The 26,316-nt window shown below is 46.8% G+C and overlaps 1 protein-coding gene across 1 annotated transcript; it reads right to left on the bottom strand.

The window, feature by feature from the left end:
* Window positions 1–705: 705 nt before the first annotated feature.
* LOC125572280 lies at window positions 706–25,794 on the bottom strand. Its single transcript, XM_048732631.1, has 7 exons — window positions 25,635–25,794; window positions 25,451–25,539; window positions 24,382–24,402; window positions 20,092–20,197; window positions 18,696–18,861; window positions 16,168–16,431; window positions 706–1,029 (listed from the first exon to the last, which is right to left on the bottom strand). The coding sequence occupies exons 2-6, from the start codon at window positions 25,515–25,517 to the stop codon at window positions 16,183–16,185; spliced, it is 609 nt and encodes a 202-aa protein (XP_048588588.1). The 5' UTR covers window positions 25,518–25,539; window positions 25,635–25,794; the 3' UTR covers window positions 706–1,029; window positions 16,168–16,182.
* Between the last annotated feature and the right edge of the window lie 522 nt (window positions 25,795–26,316).

Genomic DNA, 26,316 nt, shown 5'->3' with positions numbered 1-26,316 from the left:
AGTCTTTTTATGTCGACGCGGCTGTTTTGATGTATATGAAGAAGTCAATTGACCTTGCTGCACACTAGGACAGCGCCGAGTCGCTAAATATCCCTGTGACGTCATGCTTTCATTGTTTACCACTAACGCAAATCACACAGCTTGCATGCAAGCTAGCATTATTATGCACACCGTGCTACCGAACTTTGCGACCTTTCAAGACACGTAACCAGGATTTGCCAAGGAAGAGGGGGGGAGGGCACAATCGTATGTTATAAGAAAGGAGAGCATTTTGGCGGTCGAGGGAAGGGGGTAGGCGTGATTTAGACGCCACATACTTTCATATGTCCTTAGTTATTCCTTGACATATCCAAGAATGCTCCTATTTACTATATGTTGTTTGAGTCCTGGTCCATATACGATTTTGTTTAAGACCCCTCTAACATCCCTTGCTTATATTCTTAATCAGAAAAGCAAAGACAATTGTGCTTAGAGGGCTGCGACACCAGGCAGTATCATATTAGTCTCATCATTAGATAGTGGACTCGATACTGTGATGTGTAAGGGGGTCAAGGGGGGTCAAGGGGGTCAAGGAGAGTCAAGCGGGGTCAAGTGGAGTCAAGGGAAATCAAGGGGTCAAGGGGGGCAAGCGGGGTCAAGCGGGGTCAAGGGGTCAAGGGGAGTCAAGGGGGCTCAGGGGCCAAGCAAAAAAATTAAACAAAACAGTTTTAGTTTATCAACACAGTGTGATCTAACATACTTAATATTTGATACAAAAAAAGAATAGTGGTAACAGTGCGCACCCTTAATCCATAAACGAAGTATTATTTCATTTGCATGCGCTGTTGAATCTCCAATTGTAAACACCTATTAAATTAGCAGAAAAGATATACTTGAGAATTCACGAATGGGCTAAGCAATTTCTACATTATCCAGCTCAGAAAGTATTCAAAAGATGCATTTGGTTATGTTGTCTTAGCAGGACGAGTTGTTCTCAAAACTATTTAGATCATCTTGTGTCCTTGGCCTTGTTTGATCTTTATTTCCTTTCTGTAAGGGCAAAATGAAAACAGTCACAATGCTGCAAGTATTTATCCGTCTCTCTGTACCTTGTCCACCCTACCACCGTCTGTTTTGCTACCTGTCGGTTGGTCCGTCCTTCCCTTCATCAGTCTGTCCAGCTGTCGCTTCGGTCAGTTCGTCCGCCTATCCGTCTCTCTTTTCGTCTATCCGTTTCTGTCTATCTATTACCTCTTACCAATAGGATGGAGCACGACTCTGTCTATTACCTCTTACCAATAGAAGGGAGCACGACTCTGTCTATCACCTCTTACCAACAGGAGGGAGCACGACTCTGTCTATCACCTTTTACCAACAGGAGGGAGCACGACTCTGTCTATCACCTCTTACCAATAGGATGGAGCACGACTCTGTCTATCACCTCTTACCAATAGGAGGGAGCACGACTCTGTCTATTACCTCTTACCAACAGGAGGGAGCACGACTCTATCTATCACCTCTTACCAACAGGATGGAGCACGACTCTGTCTATCACCTCTTACCAACAGGAGGGAGCACGACTCTGTCTATTACCTCTTACCAATAGGAGATAGCACGACTCTGTCTATCACCTCTTACCAACAGGAGAGAGCACGACTCTGTCTATCACCTCTTACCAATAGGAGGGAGCACGACTCTGTCTATCACCTCTTACCAATAGGATGGAGCACGACTCTGTCTATCAGCTCTTACCAATAGGATGGAGCACGACTCTGTCTATTACCTCTTACCAATAGGAGGGAGCACGACTCTGTCTATTACCTCTTACCAACAGGAGGGAGCACGACTCTGTCTATCACCTCTTACCAACAGGATGGAGCACGACTCTGTCTATCACCTCTTACCAATAGGAGGGAGCACGACTCTGTCTATCACCTCTTACCAATAGGAGGGAGCACGACTCTGTCTATCACCTCTTACCAATAGGAGGGAGCACGACTCTGTCTATCACCTCTTACCAATAGGATGGAGCACGACTCTGTCTATCAGCTCTTACCAATAGGAAGGAGCACGACTCTGTCTATCACCTTTTACCAATAGGATGGAGCACGACACTGTATCACCTCTTACCAACAGGAGGGAGCACGACTCTGTCTATCACCTTTTACCAACAGGAGGGAGCACGACTCTGTCTATCACCTCTTACCAACAGGATGGAGCACGACTCTGTCCATTACCTCTTACCAACAGGATGGAGCACGACTCTGTCTATCACCTCTTACCAACAGGATGGAGCACGACTCTGTCTATTACCTCTTACCAACAGGAGGGAGCACGACTCTCTCTATTACCTCTTACCAACAGGATGGAGCACGACTCTGTCTATCACCTCTTACCAACAGGATGGAGCACGACTCTGTCTATTACCTCTTACCAACAGGATGGAGCACGACTCTGTCTATCACCTCTTACCAACAGGATGGAGCACGACTCTGTCTATTACCTCTTACCAACAGGAGGGAGCACGACTCTGTCTATCACCTCTTACCAATAGGAGGGAGCACGACTCTGTCTATCACCTCTTACCAATAGGAGGGAGCACGACTCTGTCTATCACCTCTTACCAATAGGAGGGAGCACGACTCTGTCTATCACCTCTTACCAATAGGATGGAGCACGACTCTGTCTATCAGCTCTTACCAATAGGATGGAGCACGACTCTGTCTATTACCTCTTACCAATAGGAGGGAGCACGACTCTGTCTATTACCTCTTACCAACAGGAGGGAGCACGACTCTGTCTATCACCTCTTACCAACAGGAGGGAGCACGACTCTGTCTATCACCTCTTACCAACAGGAGGGAGCACGACTCTGTCTATCACCTCTTACCAACAGGAGGGAGCACGACTCTGTCTATCATCTCTTACCAACAGAAGGGAGCACGACTCTGTCTATTACCTCTTACCAATAGGAGGGAGCACGACTCTGTCTATCACCTCTTACCAACAGGATGGAGCACGACTCTGTCTATCACCTCTTACCAATAGGAGGGAGCACGACTCTGTCTATCACCTCTTACCAATAGGAGGGAGCACGACTCTGTCTATTACCTCTTACCAACAGGAGAGAGCACGACTCTGTCAATCACCTCTTACCAATAGGAGGGAGCACGACTCTGTCTATCACCTCTTACGAATAGGAGGGAGCACGACATTGTCTATCACCTCTTACCAATAGGATGGAGCACGACTCTGTCTATCACCTCTTACCAACAGGAGGGAGCACGACTCTGTCTATTACCTCTTACCAATAGGAGGGAGCACGACTCTGTCTATCACCTCTTACCAATAGAAGGGAGCACGACATTGTCTATCACCTCTTACCAATAGGATGGAGCACGACTCTGTCTATCACCTCTTACCAACAGGAGGGAGCACGACTCTGTCTATCACCTCTTACCAACAGGAGGGAGCACGACTCTGTCTATCACCTCTTACCAATAGGAGGGAGCACGACACTGTCTATCACCTCTTACCAACAGGAGGGAGCACGACTCTGTCTATCACCTCTTACCAATAGGAGGGAGCACGACTCTGTCTATCACCTCTTACCAACAGGAGAGAGCACGACTCTGTCTATCACCTCTTACCAACAGGAGGGAGCACGACTCTGTCTATCACCTCTTACCAATAGGATGGAGCACGACACTGTCTATCACCTCTTACCAATAGGAGGGAGCACGACTCAGTCTATCACCTCTTACCAATAGGATGGAGCACGACACTGTCTATCACCTCTTACCAACAGGAGGGAGCACGACTCTGTCTATCACCTCTTACCAACAGGAGGGAGCACGACTCTGTCTATCACCTCTTACCAACAGGAGGGAGCACGACTCTGTCTATCACCTCTTACCAATAGGAGGGAGCACGACTCAGTCTATCACCTCTTACCAACAGGAGGGAGCACGACTCTGTCTATCACCTCTTACCAACAGGAGGGAGCACGACTCTGTCTATCACCTCTTACCAACAGGAGGGAGCACGACTCTGTCTATCACCTCTTACCAACAGGAGGGAGCACGACATTGTCTATCACCTCTTACCAATAGGAGGGAGCACGACACTGTCTATCACCTCTTACCAACAGGAGGGAGCACGACTCTGTCTATCACCTATTACCAATAGGAGGGAGCACGACACTGTCTATCACCTCTTACCAACAGGAGGGAGCACGACTCTGTCTATCACCTCTTACCAACAGGAGGGAGCACGACTCTGTCTATCACCTCTTACCAACAGGAGGGAGCACGACTCTGTCTATCACCTCTTACCAACAGGAGGGAGCACGACACTGTCTATCACCTCTTACCAACAGGAGGGAGCACGACACTGTCTATCACCTCTTACCAACAGGAGGGAGCACGACTCTGTCTATTACCTCTTACCAATAGGAGGGAGCACGACATTGTCTATCGCCTCTTACCAATAGGATGGAGCACGACTCTGTCTATCACCTCTTACCAATAGGAGGGAGCACGACCCTGTCTATCACCTCTTACCAACAGGAGGGAGCACGACTCTGTCTATTACCTCTTACCAATAAGAGGGAGCACGACTCTGTCTATCACCTCTTACCAACAGGAGAGAGCACGACTCTGTCTATCACCTCTTACCAACAGGAGGGAGCACGACTCTGTCTATCACCTATTACCAATAGGAGGGAGCACGACACTGTCTATCACCTCTTACCAACAGGAGGGAGCACGACTCTGTCTATCACCTCTTACCAATAGGAGGGAGCACGACTCTGTCTATTACCTCTTACCAACAGGAGGGAGCACGACTCTGTCTATCACCTCTTACCAACAGGAGGGAGCACGACTCTGTCTATCACCTCTTACCAACAGGAGGGAGCACGACTCTGTCTATCACCTCTTACCAACAGGAGGGAGCACGACTCTGTCTATCATCTCTTACCAACAGAAGGGAGCACGACTCTGTCTATTACCTCTTACCAATAGGAGGGAGCACGACTCTGTCTATCACCTCTTACCAACAGGAGAGAGCACGACTCTGTCTATCACCTCTTACCAATAGGAGGGAGCACGACTCTGTCTATCACCTCTTACCAATAGGAGGGAGCACGACTCTGTCTATTACCTCTTACCAACAGGAGAGAGCACGACTCTGTCAATCACCTCTTACCAATAGGAGGGAGCACGACTCTGTCTATCACCTCTTACGAATAGGAGGGAGCACGACATTGTCTATCACCTCTTACCAATAGGATGGAGCACGACTCTGTCTATCACCTCTTACCAACAGGAGGGAGCACGACTCTGTCTATTACCTCTTACCAATAGGAGGGAGCACGACTCTGTCTATCACCTCTTACCAATAGAAGGGAGCACGACATTGTCTATCACCTCTTACCAATAGGATGGAGCACGACTCTGTCTATCACCTCTTACCAACAGGAGGGAGCACGACTCTGTCTATCACCTCTTACCAACAGGAGGGAGCACGACTCTGTCTATCACCTCTTACCAATAGGAGGGAGCACGACACTGTCTATCACCTCTTACCAACAGGAGGGAGCACGACTCTGTCTATCACCTCTTACCAATAGGAGGGAGCACGACTCTGTCTATCACCTCTTACCAACAGGAGAGAGCACGACTCTGTCTATCACCTCTTACCAACAGGAGGGAGCACGACTCTGTCTATCACCTCTTACCAATAGGATGGAGCACGACACTGTCTATCACCTCTTACCAATAGGAGGGAGCACGACTCAGTCTATCACCTCTTACCAATAGGATGGAGCACGACACTGTCTATCACCTCTTACCAACAGGAGGGAGCACGACTCTGTCTATCACCTCTTACCAACAGGAGGGAGCACGACTCTGTCTATCACCTCTTACCAACAGGAGGGAGCACGACTCTGTCTATCACCTCTTACCAATAGGAGGGAGCACGACTCAGTCTATCACCTCTTACCAACAGGAGGGAGCACGACTCTGTCTATCACCTCTTACCAACAGGAGGGAGCACGACTCTGTCTATCACCTCTTACCAACAGGAGGGAGCACGACTCTGTCTATCACCTCTTACCAACAGGAGGGAGCACGACATTGTCTATCACCTCTTACCAATAGGAGGGAGCACGACACTGTCTATCACCTCTTACCAACAGGAGGGAGCACGACTCTGTCTATCACCTATTACCAATAGGAGGGAGCACGACACTGTCTATCACCTCTTACCAACAGGAGGGAGCACGACTCTGTCTATCACCTCTTACCAACAGGAGGGAGCACGACTCTGTCTATCACCTCTTACCAACAGGAGGGAGCACGACTCTGTCTATCACCTCTTACCAACAGGAGGGAGCACGACACTGTCTATCACCTCTTACCAACAGGAGGGAGCACGACACTGTCTATCACCTCTTACCAACAGGAGGGAGCACGACTCTGTCTATTACCTCTTACCAATAGGAGGGAGCACGACATTGTCTATCGCCTCTTACCAATAGGATGGAGCACGACTCTGTCTATCACCTCTTACCAATAGGAGGGAGCACGACCCTGTCTATCACCTCTTACCAACAGGAGGGAGCACGACTCTGTCTATTACCTCTTACCAATAAGAGGGAGCACGACTCTGTCTATCACCTCTTACCAACAGGAGAGAGCACGACTCTGTCTATCACCTCTTACCAACAGGAGGGAGCACGACTCTGTCTATCACCTATTACCAATAGGAGGGAGCACGACACTGTCTATCACCTCTTACCAACAGGAGGGAGCACGACTCTGTCTATCACCTCTTACCAACAGGAGGGAGCACGACTCTGTCTATCATCTCTTACCAACAGAAGGGAGCACGACTCTGTCTATTACCTCTTACCAATAGGAGGGAGCACGACTCTGTCTATCACCTCTTACCAACAGGAGAGAGCACGACTCTGTCTATCACCTCTTACCAATAGGAGGGAGCACGACTCTGTCTATCACCTCTTACCAATAGGAGGGAGCACGACTCTGTCTATTACCTCTTACCAACAGGAGAGAGCACGACTCTGTCAATCACCTCTTACCAATAGGAGGGAGCACGACTCTGTCTATCACCTCTTACGAATAGGAGGGAGCACGACATTGTCTATCACCTCTTACCAATAGGATGGAGCACGACTCTGTCTATCACCTCTTACCAACAGGAGGGAGCACGACTCTGTCTATTACCTCTTACCAATAGGAGGGAGCACGACTCTGTCTATCACCTCTTACCAATAGAAGGGAGCACGACATTGTCTATCACCTCTTACCAATAGGATGGAGCACGACTCTGTCTATCACCTCTTACCAACAGGAGGGAGCACGACTCTGTCTATCACCTCTTACCAACAGGAGGGAGCACGACTCTGTCTATCACCTCTTACCAATAGGAGGGAGCACGACACTGTCTATCACCTCTTACCAACAGGAGGGAGCACGACTCTGTCTATCACCTCTTACCAATAGGAGGGAGCACGACTCTGTCTATCACCTCTTACCAACAGGAGAGAGCACGACTCTGTCTATCACCTCTTACCAACAGGAGGGAGCACGACTCTGTCTATCACCTCTTACCAATAGGATGGAGCACGACACTGTCTATCACCTCTTACCAATAGGAGGGAGCACGACTCAGTCTATCACCTCTTACCAATAGGATGGAGCACGACTCTGTCTATCACCTCTTACCAACAGGAGGGAGCACGACTCTGTCTATCACCTATTACCAATAGGAGGGAGCACGACACTGTCTATCACCTCTTACCAACAGGAGGGAGCACGACTCTGTCTATCACCTCTTACCAACAGGAGGGAGCACGACTCTGTCTATCATCTCTTACCAACAGAAGGGAGCACGACTCTGTCTATTACCTCTTACCAATAGGAGGGAGCACGACTCTGTCTATCACCTCTTACCAACAGGAGAGAGCACGACTCTGTCTATCACCTCTTACCAATAGGAGGGAGCACGACTCTGTCTATCACCTCTTACCAATAGGAGGGAGCACGACTCTGTCTATTACCTCTTACCAACAGGAGAGAGCACGACTCTGTCAATCACCTCTTACCAATAGGAGGGAGCACGACTCTGTCTATCACCTCTTACGAATAGGAGGGAGCACGACATTGTCTATCACCTCTTACCAATAGGATGGAGCACGACTCTGTCTATCACCTCTTACCAACAGGAGGGAGCACGACTCTGTCTATTACCTCTTACCAATAGGAGGGAGCACGACTCTGTCTATCACCTCTTACCAATAGAAGGGAGCACGACATTGTCTATCACCTCTTACCAATAGGATGGAGCACGACTCTGTCTATCACCTCTTACCAACAGGAGGGAGCACGACTCTGTCTATCACCTCTTACCAACAGGAGGGAGCACGACTCTGTCTATCACCTCTTACCAATAGGAGGGAGCACGACACTGTCTATCACCTCTTACCAACAGGAGGGAGCACGACTCTGTCTATCACCTCTTACCAATAGGAGGGAGCACGACTCTGTCTATCACCTCTTACCAACAGGAGAGAGCACGACTCTGTCTATCACCTCTTACCAACAGGAGGGAGCACGACTCTGTCTATCACCTCTTACCAATAGGATGGAGCACGACACTGTCTATCACCTCTTACCAATAGGAGGGAGCACGACTCAGTCTATCACCTCTTACCAATAGGATGGAGCACGACACTGTCTATCACCTCTTACCAACAGGAGGGAGCACGACTCTGTCTATCACCTCTTACCAACAGGAGGGAGCACGACTCTGTCTATCACCTCTTACCAACAGGAGGGAGCACGACTCTGTCTATCACCTCTTACCAATAGGAGGGAGCACGACTCAGTCTATCACCTCTTACCAACAGGAGGGAGCACGACTCTGTCTATCACCTCTTACCAACAGGAGGGAGCACGACTCTGTCTATCACCTCTTACCAACAGGAGGGAGCACGACTCTGTCTATCACCTCTTACCAACAGGAGGGAGCACGACATTGTCTATCACCTCTTACCAATAGGAGGGAGCACGACACTGTCTATCACCTCTTACCAACAGGAGGGAGCACGACTCTGTCTATCACCTATTACCAATAGGAGGGAGCACGACACTGTCTATCACCTCTTACCAACAGGAGGGAGCACGACTCTGTCTATCACCTCTTACCAACAGGAGGGAGCACGACTCTGTCTATCACCTCTTACCAACAGGAGGGAGCACGACTCTGTCTATCACCTCTTACCAACAGGAGGGAGCACGACACTGTCTATCACCTCTTACCAACAGGAGGGAGCACGACACTGTCTATCACCTCTTACCAACAGGAGGGAGCACGACTCTGTCTATTACCTCTTACCAATAGGAGGGAGCACGACATTGTCTATCGCCTCTTACCAATAGGATGGAGCACGACTCTGTCTATCACCTCTTACCAATAGGAGGGAGCACGACCCTGTCTATCACCTCTTACCAACAGGAGGGAGCACGACTCTGTCTATTACCTCTTACCAATAAGAGGGAGCACGACTCTGTCTATCACCTCTTACCAACAGGAGAGAGCACGACTCTGTCTATCACCTCTTACCAACAGGAGGGAGCACGACTCTGTCTATCACCTATTACCAATAGGAGGGAGCACGACACTGTCTATCACCTCTTACCAACAGGAGGGAGCACGACTCTGTCTATCACCTCTTACCAATAGGAGGGAGCACGACTCTGTCTATTACCTCTTACCAACAGAAGAGAGCACGACTCTGTCTATCACCTCTTACCAACAGGAGAGAGCACGACTCTGTCTATCACCTCTTACCAACAGGAGAGAGCACGACTCTGTCTATCACCTATTATCAATAGGAGGGAGCACGACACTGTCTATCACCTCTTACCAACAGGAGGGAGCACGACTCTGTCTATTACCTCTTACCAACAGGAGGGAGCACGACTCTGTCTATTACCTCTTACCAACAGGAGGGAGCACGACTCTGTCTATTACCTATTACCAATAGGAAGGAGCATGACTCTGTCTATCACCTCTTACCAATAGGAGGGAGCACGACTCTGTCTATTACCTCTTACCAACAGGATAGAGCACGACTCTGTCTATCACCTCTTACCAACAGGAAGGAGCACGACTCTGTCTATTACCTCTTACCAACAGGATAGAGCAAGAATCTGTCTATCACATCTTACCAACAGGAAGGAGCACGACTCTGTCTATCACCTCTTACCAACAGGATGGAGCACGACTCTGTCTATCACCTCTTACCAATAGGAGGGAGCACGACTCTGTCTATCACCTCTTACCAATAGGAGGGAGCACGACTCTGTCTATCACCTCTTACCAACAGGATGGAGCACGACTCTGTCTATCACCTCTTACCAATAGGAGGGAGCACGACACTGTCTATCACCTCTTACAAACAGGAGGGAGCACGACTCTGTCTATCACCTCTTACCAATAGGAGGGAGCACGACTCTGTCTATCACCTCTTACCAACAAGAGGGAGCACGACTCTGTCTATCACCTCTTACCAACAGGAGGGAGCACGACTCTGTCTATCACCTCTTACCAACAGGAGGGAGCACGACACTGTCTATCACCTCTTACCAACAGGAGGGAGCACGACACTGTCTATCACCTCTTACCAACAGGAGGGAGCATGACTCTGTCTATTACCTCTTACCAATAGGAGGGAGCACGACATTGTCTATCACCTCTTACCAATAGGATGGAGCACGACTCTGTCTATCACCTCTTACCAACAGGAGGGAGCACGACTCTGTCTATTACCTCTTACCAATAAGAGGGAGCACGACTCTGTCTATCACCTCTTACTAACAGGAGAGAGCACGACTCTGTCTATCACCTCTTACCAACAGGAGGGAGCACGACTCTGTCTATCACCTATTACCAATAGGAGGGAGCACGACACTGTCTATCACCTCTTACCAACAGGAGGGAGCACGACTCTGTCTATCACCTCTTACCAATAGGAGGGAGCACGACTCTGTCTATTACCTCTTACCAACAGGAGAGAGCACGAATCTGTCTATCACCTCTTACCAACAGGAGAGAGCACGACTCTGTCTATCACCTATTACCAATAGGAGGGAGCACGACACTGTCTATCACCTCTTACCAACAGGAGGGAGCACGACTCTGTCTATCACCTCTTACCAATAGGAGGGAGCACGACTCTGTCTATTACCTCTTACCAACAGGAGGGAGCACGACTCTGTCTATTACCTATTACCAATAGGAAGGAGCATGACTCTGTCTATCACCTCTTACCAATAGGAGGGAGCACGACTCTGTCTATTACCTCTTACCAACAGGATAGAGCACGACTCTGTCTATCACCTCTTACAAACAGGAGGGAGCACGACTCTGTCTATCACCTCTTACCAATAGGAGGGAGCACGACTCTGTCTATCACCTCTTACCAACAAGAGGGAGCACGACTCTGTCTATCACCTCTTACCAATAGGAAGGAGCACGACTCTGTCTATCACCTTTTACCAATAGGATGGAGCACGACACTGTATCACCTCTTACCAACAGGAGGGAGCACGACTCTGTCTATCACCTTTTACCAACAGGAGGGAGCACGACTCTGTCTATCACCTCTTACCAATAGGAGGGAGCACGACTCTGTCTATCACCTCTTACCAACAGGAGAGAGCACGACTCTGTCTATTACCTCTTACCAATAAGAGGGAGCACGACTCTGTCTATCACCTCTTACCAACAGGAGAGAGCACGACTCTGTCTATCACCTCTTACCAACAGGAGGGAGCACGACTCTGTCTATCACCTATTACCAATAGGAGGGAGCACGACACTGTCTATCACCTCTTACCAACAGGAGGGAGCACGACTCTGTCTATCACCTCTTACCAATAGGAGGGAGCACGACTCTGTCTATTACCTCTTACCAACAGAAGAGAGCACGACTCTGTCTATCACCTCTTACCAACAGGAGAGAGCACGACTCTGTCTATCACCTCTTACCAACAGGAGAGAGCACGACTCTGTCTATCACCTATTATCAATAGGAGGGAGCACGACACTGTCTATCACCTCTTACCAACAGGAGGGAGCACGACTCTGTCTATTACCTCTTACCAACAGGAGGGAGCACGACTCTGTCTATTACCTCTTACCAACAGGAGGGAGCACGACTCTGTCTATTACCTATTACCAATAGGAAGGAGCATGACTCTGTCTATCACCTCTTACCAATAGGAGGGAGCACGACTCTGTCTATTACCTCTTACCAACAGGATAGAGCACGACTCTGTCTATCACCTCTTACCAACAGGAAGGAGCACGACTCTGTCTATTACCTCTTACCAACAGGATAGAGCAAGACTCTGTCTATCACATCTTACCAACAGGAAGGAGCACGACTCTGTCTATCACCTCTTACCAACAGGATGGAGCACGACTCTGTCTATCACCTCTTACCAATAGGAGGGAGCACGACTCTGTCTATCACCTCTTACCAATAGGAGGGAGCACGACTCTGTCTATCACCTCTTACCAACAGGATGGAGCACGACTCTGTCTATCATCTCTTACCAATAGGAGGGAGCACGACACTGTCTATCACCTCTTACAAACAGGAGGGAGCACGACTCTGTCTATCACCTCTTACCAATAGGAGGGAGCACGACTCTGTCTATCACCTCTTACCAACAAGAGGGAGCACGACTCTGTCTATCACCTCTTACCAATAGGAGGGAGCACGACTCTGTCTATCACCTCTTACCAACAGGAGGGAGCACGACTCTGTCTATCACCTCTTACCAACAGGAGGGAGCACGACTCTGTCTATCACCTCTTACCAACAGGAGGGAGCACGACTCTGTCTATCACCTCTTACCAACAGGAGGGAGCACGACACTGTCTATCACCTCTTACCAACAGGAGGGAGCACGACACTGTCTATCACCTCTTACCAACAGGAGGGAGCACGACTCTGTCTATTACCTCTTACCAATAGGAGGGAGCACGACATTGTCTATCACCTCTTACCAATAGGATGGAGCACGACTCTGTCTATCACCTCTTACCAATAGGAGGGAGCACGACCCTGTCTATCACCTCTTACCAACAGGAGGGAGCACGACTCTGTCTATTACCTCATACCAATAAGAGGGAGCACGACTCTGTCTATCACCTCTTACCAACAGGAGAGAGCACGACTCTGTCTATCACCTCTTACCAACAGGAGGGAGCACGACTCTGTCTATCACCTATTACCAATAGGAGGGAGCACGACACTGTCTATCACCTCTTACCAACAGGAGGGAGCACGACTCTGTCTATCACCTCTTACCAATAGGAGGGAGCACGACTCTGTCTATTACCTCTTACCAACAGGAGAGAGCACGAATCTGTCTATCACCTCTTACCAACAGGAGAGAGCACGACTCTGTCTATCACCTATTACCAATAGGAGGGAGCACGACACTGTCTATCACCTCTTACCAACAGGAGGGAGCACGACTCTGTCTATCACCTCTTACCAATAGGAGGGAGCACGACTCTGTCTATTACCTCTTACCAACAGGAGGGAGCACGACTCTGTCTATTACCTATTACCAATAGGAAGGAGCATGACTCTGTCTATCACCTCTTACCAATAGGAGGGAGCACGACTCTGTCTATTACCTCTTACCAACAGGATAGAGCACGACTCTGTCTATCACCTCTTACCAACAGGAGAGAGCACGACTCTGTCTATCACCTATTACCAATAGGAGGGAGCACGACACTGTCTATCACCTCTTACCAACAGGAGGGAGCACGACTCTGTCTATCACCTCTTACCAACAGGATGGAGCACGACTCTGTCTATCACCTCTTACCAACAGGAGGGAGCACGACTCTGTCTATCACCTCTTACCAATAGGAGGAAGCACGACATTGTCTATCACCTCTTACCAACAGGAGGGAGCACGACTCTGTCTATCACCTCTTACCAATAGGAGGGAGCACGACTCTGTCTATCACCTCTTACCAATAGGAGGGAGCATGACTCTGTCTATTACCTCTTACCAACAGGAGGGAGCACGACTCTGTCTATCACCTTTTACCAATAGGATGGAGCACGACTCTGTCTATCACCTCTTACCAATAGGAGGGAGCACGACTCTGTCTATCACCTCTTACCAACAGGAGGGAGCACGACTCTGTCTATCACCTCTTACCAACAGGAGGGAGCACGACTCTGTCTATCACCTCTTACCAATAGGAGGGAGCACGACTCTGTCTATTACCTCTTACCAACAGGAGGGAGCACGACTCTGTCTATCACCTCTTACCAACAGGAGGGAGCACGACTCTGTCTATCACCTCTTACCAATAGGAGGAAGCACGACTCTGTCTATCACCTCTTACCAACAGGAGGGAGCACGACTCTGTCTATTACCTCTTACCAATAGGAGGGAGCACGACACTGTCTATTACCTCTTACCAATAGGAGGGAGCACGACTCTGTCTATCACCTTTTACCAATAGGATGGAGCACGACTCTGTCTATCACCTCTTACCAATAGGATGGAGCACCACTCTGTCTATCACCTCTTACCAATAGGAGGGAGCACGACTCTGTCTATCACCTCTTACCAACAGGAGGGAGCACGACTCTGTCTATCACCTCTTACCAACAGGAGGGAGCACGACTCTGTCTATCACCTCTTACCAATAGGAGGGAGCACGACTCTGTCTATTACCTCTTACCAACAGGAGGGAGCACGACTCTGTCTATCACCTCTTACCAACAGGAGGGAGCACGACTCTGTCTATCACCTCTTACCAATAGGAGGGAGCACGACTCTGTCTATCACCTCTTACCAATAGGAGGGAGCACGACTCTGTCTATCACCTCTTACCAACAGGAGGGAGCACGACTCTGTCTATCACCTCTTACCAACAGGAGAGAGCACGACTCTGTCTATCACCTCTTACCAATAGGAGGGAGCACAACTCTGTCTATCACCTTTTACCAATAGGATGGAGCACGACTCTGTCTATCACCTCTTACCAACAGGAGAGAGCACGACTCTGTCTATCACCTCTTACCAATAGGAGGGAGCACGACTCTGTCTATCACCTTTTACCAATAGGATGGAGCACGACTCTGTCTATCACCTTTTACCAATAGGATGGAGCACGACTCTGTCTATCACCTCTTACCAACAGGAGAGAGCACGACTCTGTCTATCACCTCTTACCAACAGGAGGGAGCACGACTCTGTCTATCACCTCTTACCAATAGGAGGGAGCACGACTCTGTCTATCACCTCTTACCAACAGGAGGGAGCACGACTCTGTCTATCACCTCTTACCAACAGGAGAGAGCACGACTCTGTCTATCACCTCTTACCAATAGGAGGGAGCACGACTCTGTCTATCACCTTTTACCAATAGGATGGAGCACGACTCTGTCTATCACCTTTTACCAATAGGATGGAGCACGACTCTGTCTATCACCTCTTACCAACAGGAGAGAGCACGACTCTGTCTATCACCTCTTACCAACAGGAGGGAGCACGACTCTGTCTATCACCTCTTACCAATAGGAGGGAGCACGACTCTGTCTATCACCTTTTACCAATAGGATGGAGCACGACTCTGTCTATCACCTCCTTCCAATAGGAGGGAGCACGACTCTGTCTATCACCTCTTACCAACAGGAGGGAGCACGACTCTGTCTATCACCTTTTACCAACAGGAGGGAGCACGACTCTGTCTATCACCTCTTACCAATAGGAGGGAGCACGACTCTGTCTATTACCTCTTACCAACAGGAGGGAGCACGACTCTGTCTATTACCTCTTACCAACAGGAGGGAGCACGACTCTGTCTATCACCTCTAACCAACAGGAGGGAGCACGACTCTGTCTATCACCTCTTACCAATAGGAGGGAGCACGACTCTGTCTATCACCTCTTACCAACAGGAGGGAGCACGACTCTGTTTATCACCTCTTACCAATAGGATGGAGCACGACTCTGTCTATCACCTTTTACCAACAGGAGGGAGCACGACATTGTCTATTACCTCTTACCAATAGGAGGGAGCACGACACTGTCTATCACCTCTTACCAATAGGAGGAAGAACTATTTTTTTCGTTTAAGCTGGGCGTCGTCAGACATCATCACCGGGTTATCGTACGCGGCCGCTGCTTCTGGATTATCGTACTGAGCCTGCGTCGCGTCAGCGGTGTCATAGTGGTCTCCGTTTATATTCTCATACGCTGCGTTATCCTTCGCCTGGGGACTTGCGAACGTGCTATTTTTGGCCTGTATTTGTTCGTAGTTCCCATTGGCCGTGTCGCCCTGGAGTTTTTCGTACGTGTTATCTTGCTTCTGGGGAATAAGGAAAGGAAGCCCTTTTCAACTGGCAGAAATGACGCTCTGAGAATTGGCGCAAAAAGGCAGGCTAATAGCCGACAGTAAACGGCAAAGAACGTTTTCATGCTTAGCGCTCAATTCTGAATTAGTTTAAATAGGTAATAAGTTCATTTTATTTAAAATAATTTACTGCTTTAGCAAGATTCGGAGTCTGGTTCAAAGGGCAAACAAAAGACATTTGCGCCCTCGCGTGGCTGCTTGGAGCTATCACATGGTGGTCTGACAGGATAAAATGCTTAAAAGAGAGAGAATTTCACCGGTATTTACCGATAGCGTGGCGTATGGTTAAACCGATATTTACCGATAGCGTGGCGTATGGTTATACCGATATCGTGGCGTATGGCTGTGCCGATAGCGTGGTGTATGGCTGTGCCGATATTTACCGATAGCGTGGCGTATGGCTTTGCCGATATTTACCGATAGCGTGGCGTATGATTATACCGATATTTACCGATAGCGTGGCGTATGGTTAAACCGATATTTACCGATAGCGTGGCGTATGATTATACCGATATTTACCGATAGCGTGGCGTATGGTTAAACCGATATTTACCGATAGCGTGGCGTATGGTTAAACCGATATTTACCGATAGCGTGGCGTATGATTATACCGATATTTACCGGTAGCGTGGCGTATGGTTATACCGATAATTACCGATAGCGTGGCGTATGATTATACCGATATTTACCGATAGCGTGGCGTATGATTATACCGATATTTACCGATAGCGTGGCGTATGGTTATACCGATATTTACCGGTAGCGTGGCGTATGATTATACCGATATTTACCGATAGCGTGGCGTATGGTTATACCGATATTTACCGATAGCGTGGCGTATGGTTATACCGATATTTACCGATAGCGTGGCGTATGATTATACCGATATTTACCGATAGCGTGGCTTATGGTTATACCGATATTTACCGATAGCGTGGCGTATGATTATACCAATATTTACCGATAGCGTGGCGTATGGCTTTGCCGATATTTACCGGTAGCGTGGCGTATGATTATACCGATATTTACCGATAGCGTGGCGTATGATTATACCGATATTTACCGGTAGCGTGGCGTATGATTATACCGATATTTACCGATAGCGTGGCGTATGATTATACCGATATTTACCGATAGCGTGGCGTATGATTATACCGATATTTACCGGTAGCGTGGCGTATGATTATACCGATATTTACCGATAGCGTGGCGTATGATTATACCGATATTTACCGATAGCGTGGCGTATGATTATACCGATATTTACCGGTAGCGTGGCGTATGATTATACCGATATTTACCGATAGCGTGGCGTATGGTTAAACCGATATTTACCGATAGCGTGGCGTATGGTTAAACCGATATTTACCGATAGCGTGGCGTATGGTTATACCGATATCGTGGCGTATGGCTGTGCCGATAGCGTTGTGTATGGCTGTGCCGATATTTACCGATAGCGTGGCGTATGGCTTTGCCGATATTTACCGATAGCGTGGCGTATGATTATACCGATATTTACCGATAGCGTGGCGTATGGTTAAACCGATATTTACCGATAGCGTGGCGTATGGTTAAACCGATATTTACCGATAGCGTGGCGTATGATTATACCGATATTTACCGATAGCGTGGCGTATGGTTAAACCGATATTTACCGATAGCGTGGCGTATGGTTAAACCGATATTTACCGATAGCGTGGCGTATGGTTATACCGATATCGTGGCGTATGGCTGTGCCGATAGCGTGGTGTATGGCTGTGCCGATATTTACCGATAGCGTGGCGTATGGCTTTGCCGATATTTACCGATAGCGTGGCGTATGGCTTTGCCGATATTTACCGATAGCGTGGCGTATGATTATACCGATATTTACCGATAGCGTGGCGTATGATTATACCGATATTTACCGATAGCGTGGCGTATGGTTATACCGATATTTACCGATAGCGTGGCGTATGGTTAAACCGATATTTACCGATAGCGTGGCGTATGGTTATACCGATATCGTGGCGTATGGCTGTGCCGATAGCGTGGCGTATGGTTATACCGATATTTACCGATATCGTGGCGTATGGCTGTGCTGATATTCACCGATAGCGTGGCGTATGATTATACCGATATTTACCGATATAGTGGCGTATGGCTGTGCCGATAACGTGGCGTATGGCTTTGCCGATATTTACCGAGATAGCGTGGCGTATGGCTTTGCCGATATTTACCGATAGCGTGGCGTACGCGCTGTCTGTCGTCCCGTTGTTGTCATGGTCGTCTCCTGGGATGTAGACCTTACTGACAGGACGTGCTTGGGCGTAGCCACCATATACCCCCATAGGGATATTTTCCTTCCTCGACGTGTACCTTGAATCGAAGTCCGAGTTCAGCGTCCTGAAATACAAATTCCACCGATTTTTCATATTTTAAGATGATAGAAAGAATATAAAAGAGTGTGTAATAAAACAACTTTAAAACCTTCCTGATTGTTTCATTCAAGTGGAATTAATATCAAAGAATAAATTTTCCGCTAATCCCCCTCCCCCCCCCCCCCCCTAGTACCCGCCTGGTCAACAGATACATTATCAAACTCACGCTTGGTTCTTGAGTTCTTGTAAAGCATGAGACACCCCCACCCCCACTCCCCTAGTACACGCCTGGTCACCAGATACATTATCAAACTCACGCTTGGTTCTTGAGTGTCTTGTAAGGCATTAGACCCCCCACCCCCACTCCCCTAGTACACGCCTGGTCACCAGATATATTATCAAACTCACGCTTGGTTCTTGAGTGTCTTGTAAGGCATGAGACACCCCCATCCCACCCCCACTCCCTTAGTACACGCCTGGTCACCAGACACATTATCAAACTCACGCTTGGTTCTTGAGTGTCTTGTAAGGCATTAGACCCCCCATCCCCACCCCCCTAGTACACGCCTGGTCACCAGATACATTATCAAACTCACGCTTGGTTCTTGAGTGTCTTGTAAGGCATTAGATACCCCTTCCACCCCACCCCCACTCCCCTAGTACACGCCTGGTCACTAGATATATTATCAAACTCACGCTTGGTTCTTGATTGTCTTGTAAAGCATGAGACCCCCCACCCCCACTCCCCTAGTACACGCCTGGTCACCAGATACATTATCAAACTCACTCTTGGTTCTTGAGTGTCTTGTAAAGCATGAGACCCCCCATCCCCACCCCCTAATACACGCCTGGTCACCAGATACATTATCAAACTCACGCTTGGTTCTTGAGTGTCTTGTAAGGCATGAGACACCCCCATCCCACCCCCACTCCCTTAGTACACGCCTGGTCACCAGATACATTATCAAACTCACGCTTGGTTTTTAAGTGTCTTGTAAAGCATGAGACACCCCCACCCCCACTCCCCTAGTACACGCCTGGTCACCAGATATATTATCAAACTCACGCTTGGTTCTTGAGTGTCTTGTAAGGCATGAGACACCCCCATCCCACCCCCACTCCCTTAGTACACGCCTGGTCACCAGATACATTATCAAACTCACGCTTGGTTTTTGAGTGTCTTGTAAAGCATGAGACACCCCCACCCCCACTCCCCTAGTACACGCCTGGTCACCAGATACATTATCAAACTCACGCTTGGTTCTTGAGTCTCCTGTAAAGGATCATAGGCACAATGATTGCTATCAGTAGAATAATGACACACATTGCCAAGAACACGTAGGCTAGGATTGACAAAGTCTCTGTAAAAAAGAATAAACAAATATATAACAGCTAATAATTAAATAAAAAGTCTCTGTAAATAGAAATAAAACCTTTAACAGCTTATAATAAAATAATACAAAATAGTAATTTGATTGAACAAGATAATCACTCCATATAAACCAATATCGTCAATACCTGCATCTACGCCATGACAGTAACCCGTCGAGTAGGTACGGCTGGGTGCAGAGGGCGGTAAGAGAGGGGTAAGGAGGGGGGGGGGTGGGGGCGCGGGGTAAGGGGTAAGGGGGGGGGGGGTGGGGGCGCGGGGGTAAGGGGTAAGGGGTAAGGGCAAGTCATTATATCTATTCTTTCCAATCCCTCATATTGTAGCTACACACCACACAACGCAGTGTTTGTGGTCGACATCATTTCATTACGATAACGCCCGCGCCATCTACATTGCATTGCCTTTTCACTACAACTATCACCATCATAAACAACTGCATAAACACTACCAACAACAGTACCAACACCAACACCATCACCACTACCACCAGCATAAACACTACCAACAACAGTACCAACACCAACACCACTACCACACTAACACCAGCATGAACACTACCAACAACAATACCAACACCAACACCAACACCAACACCACACTAACATCAGCATAAACACTACCAACAACAGTACCAACACCAACACCAACACCACTACCACCAGCATAAACACTACCAACAACAGTACCAACACCAACACCACTACCACACTAACACCAGCATAAACACTACCAACAACAGTACCAACACCAACACCACTACCACACTAACACCAGCATAAACACTACCAACAACAGTACCAACACCAACACCACTACCACACTACCACCAGCATTAACACTACCAACAACAGTACCAACACCAACACCACTACCACACTAACACCAGCATAAACACTACCAACAACAGTACCAACACTAACACCACTACCACACTAACACCAGCATTAACACTACCAACACCAACACGACTACCACCACCATAAACACTACCAACAACAGTACCAACACCAACACCACTACCACACTAACACCAGCATAAACACTACCAACAACAGTACCAACACCAACACCACTACCACACTAACACCAGCATTAACACTACCAACAACAGTACCAACACCAACACCAACACCACTACCACACTAACACCAGCATAAACACTACCAACAGCAGTACCAACACCAACACCACTACCACACTAACACCAGCATTAACACTACCAACAACAGTACCAACACCAACACCACTACCACACTAACACCAGCATAAACACTACCAACAACAGTACCAACACCAACACCACTACCACCAGCATTAACACTACCAACAACAGCACCAACACAATTACCACACTAACACCAGCATAAACACTAACACACCATCACTACCATTATCAACACCACTACCATTATCAGCGCCATCACTACCATTATCAACACCATCACTACCATTTTCAACACCATCACTACCATTATCAACACCATCACTACCATTATCAACACCATCACTACCATTATCAACACCATCACTACCATTATCAACACCATCACTACCATTATCAACACCATCACAACCATTATCAACACCATCACAACCATTATCAACACCATCACTACCATTATCAACACCATCACTACCATTATCAACACCATCACAACCATTATCAACACCATTACTACCATTATCAACACCATCACACTACCATTATCAACACCATCACTACCATTATCAACACCATCACTACCATTATCAACACCATCACTACCATTATCAACACCATCACTACCATTATCAGCGCCATCACTACCATTATCAGCGCCATCACTACCATTATCAACACCATCACTACCATTATCAACACCATCACAACCATTATCAACACCATCACTACCATTATCAGCGCCATTACTACCATTATCAACACCATCACTACCATTATCAACACCATCACTACCATTATCAGCGCCATCACTACCATTATCAGCGCCATCACTACCATTATCAACACCATCACTACCATTATCAACACCATCACAACCATTATCAACACCATCACTACCATTATCAGCGCCATCACTACCATTATCAACACCATCACTACCATTATCAGCGCCATCACTACCATTATCAGCGCCATCACTACCATTATCAGCGCCATCACTACCATTATCAACACCATCACTACCATTATCAGCGCCATCACTACCATTATCAGCGCCATCACTACCATTATCAGCGCCATCACTACTATTATCAACACCATCACTACCATTATCAGCGCCATCACTACCATTATCAGCGCCATCACTACCATTATCAGCGCCATCACTACCATTATCAACACCATCACAACCATTATCAACACCATCACAACCATTATCAACACCATCACTACCATTATCAGCGCCATCACTACCATTATCAGCGCCATCACTACCATTATCAGCGCCATCACTACCATTATCAGCGCCATCACTACCATTATCAGCGCCATCACTACCATTATCAGCGCCATCACTACCATTATCAGCGCCATCACTACCATTATCAACACCATCACTACCATTATCAACACCATCACTACCATTATCAACACCATCACTACCATTATCAGCGCCATCACTACCATTATCAGCGCCATCACTACCATTATCAACACCATCACTACCATTATCAACACCATCACAACCATTATCAACACCATCACTACCATTATCAGCGCCATCACTACCATTATCAACACCATCACTACCATTATCAGCGCCATCACTACCATTATCAGCGCCATCACTACCATTATCAGCGCCATCACTACCATTATCAACACCATCACTACCATTATCAGCGCCATCACTACCATTATCAGCGCCATCACTACCATTATCAGCGCCATCACTACTATTATCAACACCATCACTACCATTATCAGCGCCATCACTACCATTATCAGCGCCATCACTACCATTATCAGCGCCATCACTACCATTATCAACACCATCACAACCATTATCAACACCATCACAACCATTATCAACACCATCACTACCATTATCAGCGCCATCACTACCATTATCAGCGCCATCACTACCATTATCAGCGCCATCACTACCATTATCAGCGCCATCACTACCATTATCAGCGCCATCACTACCATTATCAACACCATCACTACCATTATCAGCGCCATCACTACCATTATCAACACCATCACTACCATTATCAACACCATCACTACCATTATCAACACCATCACTACCATTATCAGCGCCATCACTACCATTATCAGCGCCATCACTACCATTATCAGCGCCATCACTACCATTATCAGCGCCATCACTACCATTATCAACACCATTACTACCATTATCAACACCATTACTACCATTATCAACACCATTACTACCATTATCAGCGCCATCACTACCATTATCAGCGCCATCACTACCATTATCAGCGCCATCACTACCATTATCAGCGCCATCACTACTATTATCAACACCATCACTACCATTATCAACACCATCACAACCATTATCAACACCATCACAAACACTACAATTATCAACACCATCACTACCACTGTCATTATCAACACCACTACCACTACAATTATCAACACCAACACTCCCATTATCAACACCATCACACTACCATTATCAACTCCATCACAAACACTAAAATTATCAACACCATCACTACCACCACAACAACATCACACTATCCACATTACACCATCGTCATCACACTATCAACATCACATTATCACACAGGCCCGTGGCCAGGGGGTGGGGGGGTTGGGGGGTTCGGATGAACCCTCTCACCCGGCTCGAAGATCCGCTCAGAGCAAACAAAAAAAATGCAAGGGTTGGCTGGATATTCCGTTCACATGTCTTTAAAATGACTAGAAAAATCTTTTTAGAATAAATATCTTTATTATTATCGCTATATGTTAAAAAGCACCCTATTAATAAAATTTTAAATACAAGATTGAATTTATTTGAAGTATTGATTGCCTAATGTAATAAGGCGAGGGGAGGGGTATACCCAAAATTTGGTCCGCTGAAATGGAAAACGAACCACCTCGCTCAAAATCCTGGCTACGGGCCTGCAACATCACATCATGGTTTTGTTTCCAATTAGCTGTATACTATTTACCTTCATTCTCCAGTACGGTTTCTGAAAAGTTTAAGCAAAGTATTTTGTCATGGCAAACAAATACAGAATAAGAAGTATTGTTATAAGAAGTATTTTTATAACGCTTTAGTATTGCGTGCCACAAAGCCCAAAGTCTGGATATCACTATATTCATGATTTAAATATTCAATATCATTTAATACATTATTCTGATTATTGTGGAATAATTATCCATGCATCGTTTTTTTATATTGACCTTCACACTGACTAATTCAATTTGATTTAACACCGAAATGTGCATTCCATGTGGAATGTCTTTTTTCGTTGTTTGTGTTTTTTGGAGCAGTAACAGGCCCGTCTCGTTAAGTCGGTAGCAATATCCTTATTCTAGAAAATGAGTCATGGATACAAATAACATGCTCCAAGAAGTTTTATGTTTGTGCCAGCATGTAGTTTGCCTAGAACAGACTGGCAACGGTCCACGAAACATCGGCAACTAACAATTTGTTTTTCTTTCTAGTAAAAACGTTCAAATTATTTAGTGTATCTTTTACGATTTTCAGTATCACTAAAATGAATCAGTTGAATGATTTCACTTATATCAAGTATTAAGCCCTTGACACATAAAGCACACAGCACATACTTTTTAGGATAGTAAACGTACTTAAAAATGTAGCGTCCTTGTAAAGCAGCTAGTTAATATCCATAATATCCATTTAATTGTACTTAATAAAATATCCACTTAATTGTACAGTTTTCTTTATTGAACTGTCGATCATATTAGAACGGCGATAAATATGATAAAGAACATATCGACCGCCTCTTGCATGATATTTTGCCAATATTAATCACGTATGGATCGGGGTGTAAGCCATTAAACATACAACCTAACCCGCCAACACAGTACTTGGTGACTACTCGAAACTTGGTCATGGAGGCGTTTCGAAATGAACTAATTGTTTTGAGCACTTTTCCATCCATAGTCATGAACTCTTATAAACATTTTTTTATTAGCAATTCGTCATGTACCATTTGGACTTCTAAGTTCTTTTTTAACTTATACTATCAGATAGACAAAACTTAAACTTACCTGCCGTAGCAAGCGGCAAAATCGTCAGCAGTGCTACACCACTCATCAGAAACATACCGACTGTCATTTTTATGATCTAGTCAGGACCTCTATGACGAAAAATGTTTAATGAAAACATGCCGTGAAGCCCTTAAAGAAATGAGCGAACTTCTTAAAGCTTTAGTAAAACATCTCGTTGAATTACCTTGATTTTGAGCGTTGAAAGTTGACTTAGAAGACCGAAGTGGTATTTTGATTCTAGTGTTGTGAAATATCACAAATATGTCTTTGTTTTAGTTTTCCCAGAGGGGTTGGCCATTGTTCGGCGCTGATTACGGTCGAGAGGCAGAAAACATGCATTTTGTAGCAGCACGATAATGGAATCAGCAAACCTTGAAATGCAAATATGCGGCTTTTTCAATCAACGGTCTTATTCACTTCCATACGTCATTCGACGTCATTACTCGATTAGAAAAGCCCAGCTATTAAAAAAAAAAAAAAAAAAACAGTAGAAACACTATGATAATATATTATTCCTTCATTCCTTGAAATCTCAAAGAGAAATTTGAATTTGTTACTCACTGGGTCTGACATCCCCCCTGACTAGCGGAGGGCACAAGGCGTTAACCCCCCTCCCATTCCTCCAATGAGAAGATTTTCTTAGAGATCATAAATCTATATAAAATGAATGCAGTCGGGAAGCATACATGCTGGATAAAAAAAAATCCCCTTTCCACATCACCCTTCAAAACCCCCATTTGGGTCTTCAAAGTTCCCCCCAAAAAGGTAACTTAAGATGAAATTGCATTAAAGCAAGCCCCCGACCATCCCTCTTGAGGACGTAACCCTGGTTACCTTTCAAGATGACACAGGTGTGAGATAGGAGT

This window comes from Nematostella vectensis, chromosome 9 (genome assembly GCF_932526225.1).
Source record: "Nematostella vectensis chromosome 9, jaNemVect1.1, whole genome shotgun sequence".
In the NCBI taxonomy this organism is placed as follows: domain Eukaryota; kingdom Metazoa; phylum Cnidaria; class Anthozoa; order Actiniaria; family Edwardsiidae; genus Nematostella; species Nematostella vectensis.
The sequence above is the reverse complement of the archived record's forward strand: the minus strand, read 5'-3'. Positions and strand labels throughout refer to the sequence as shown.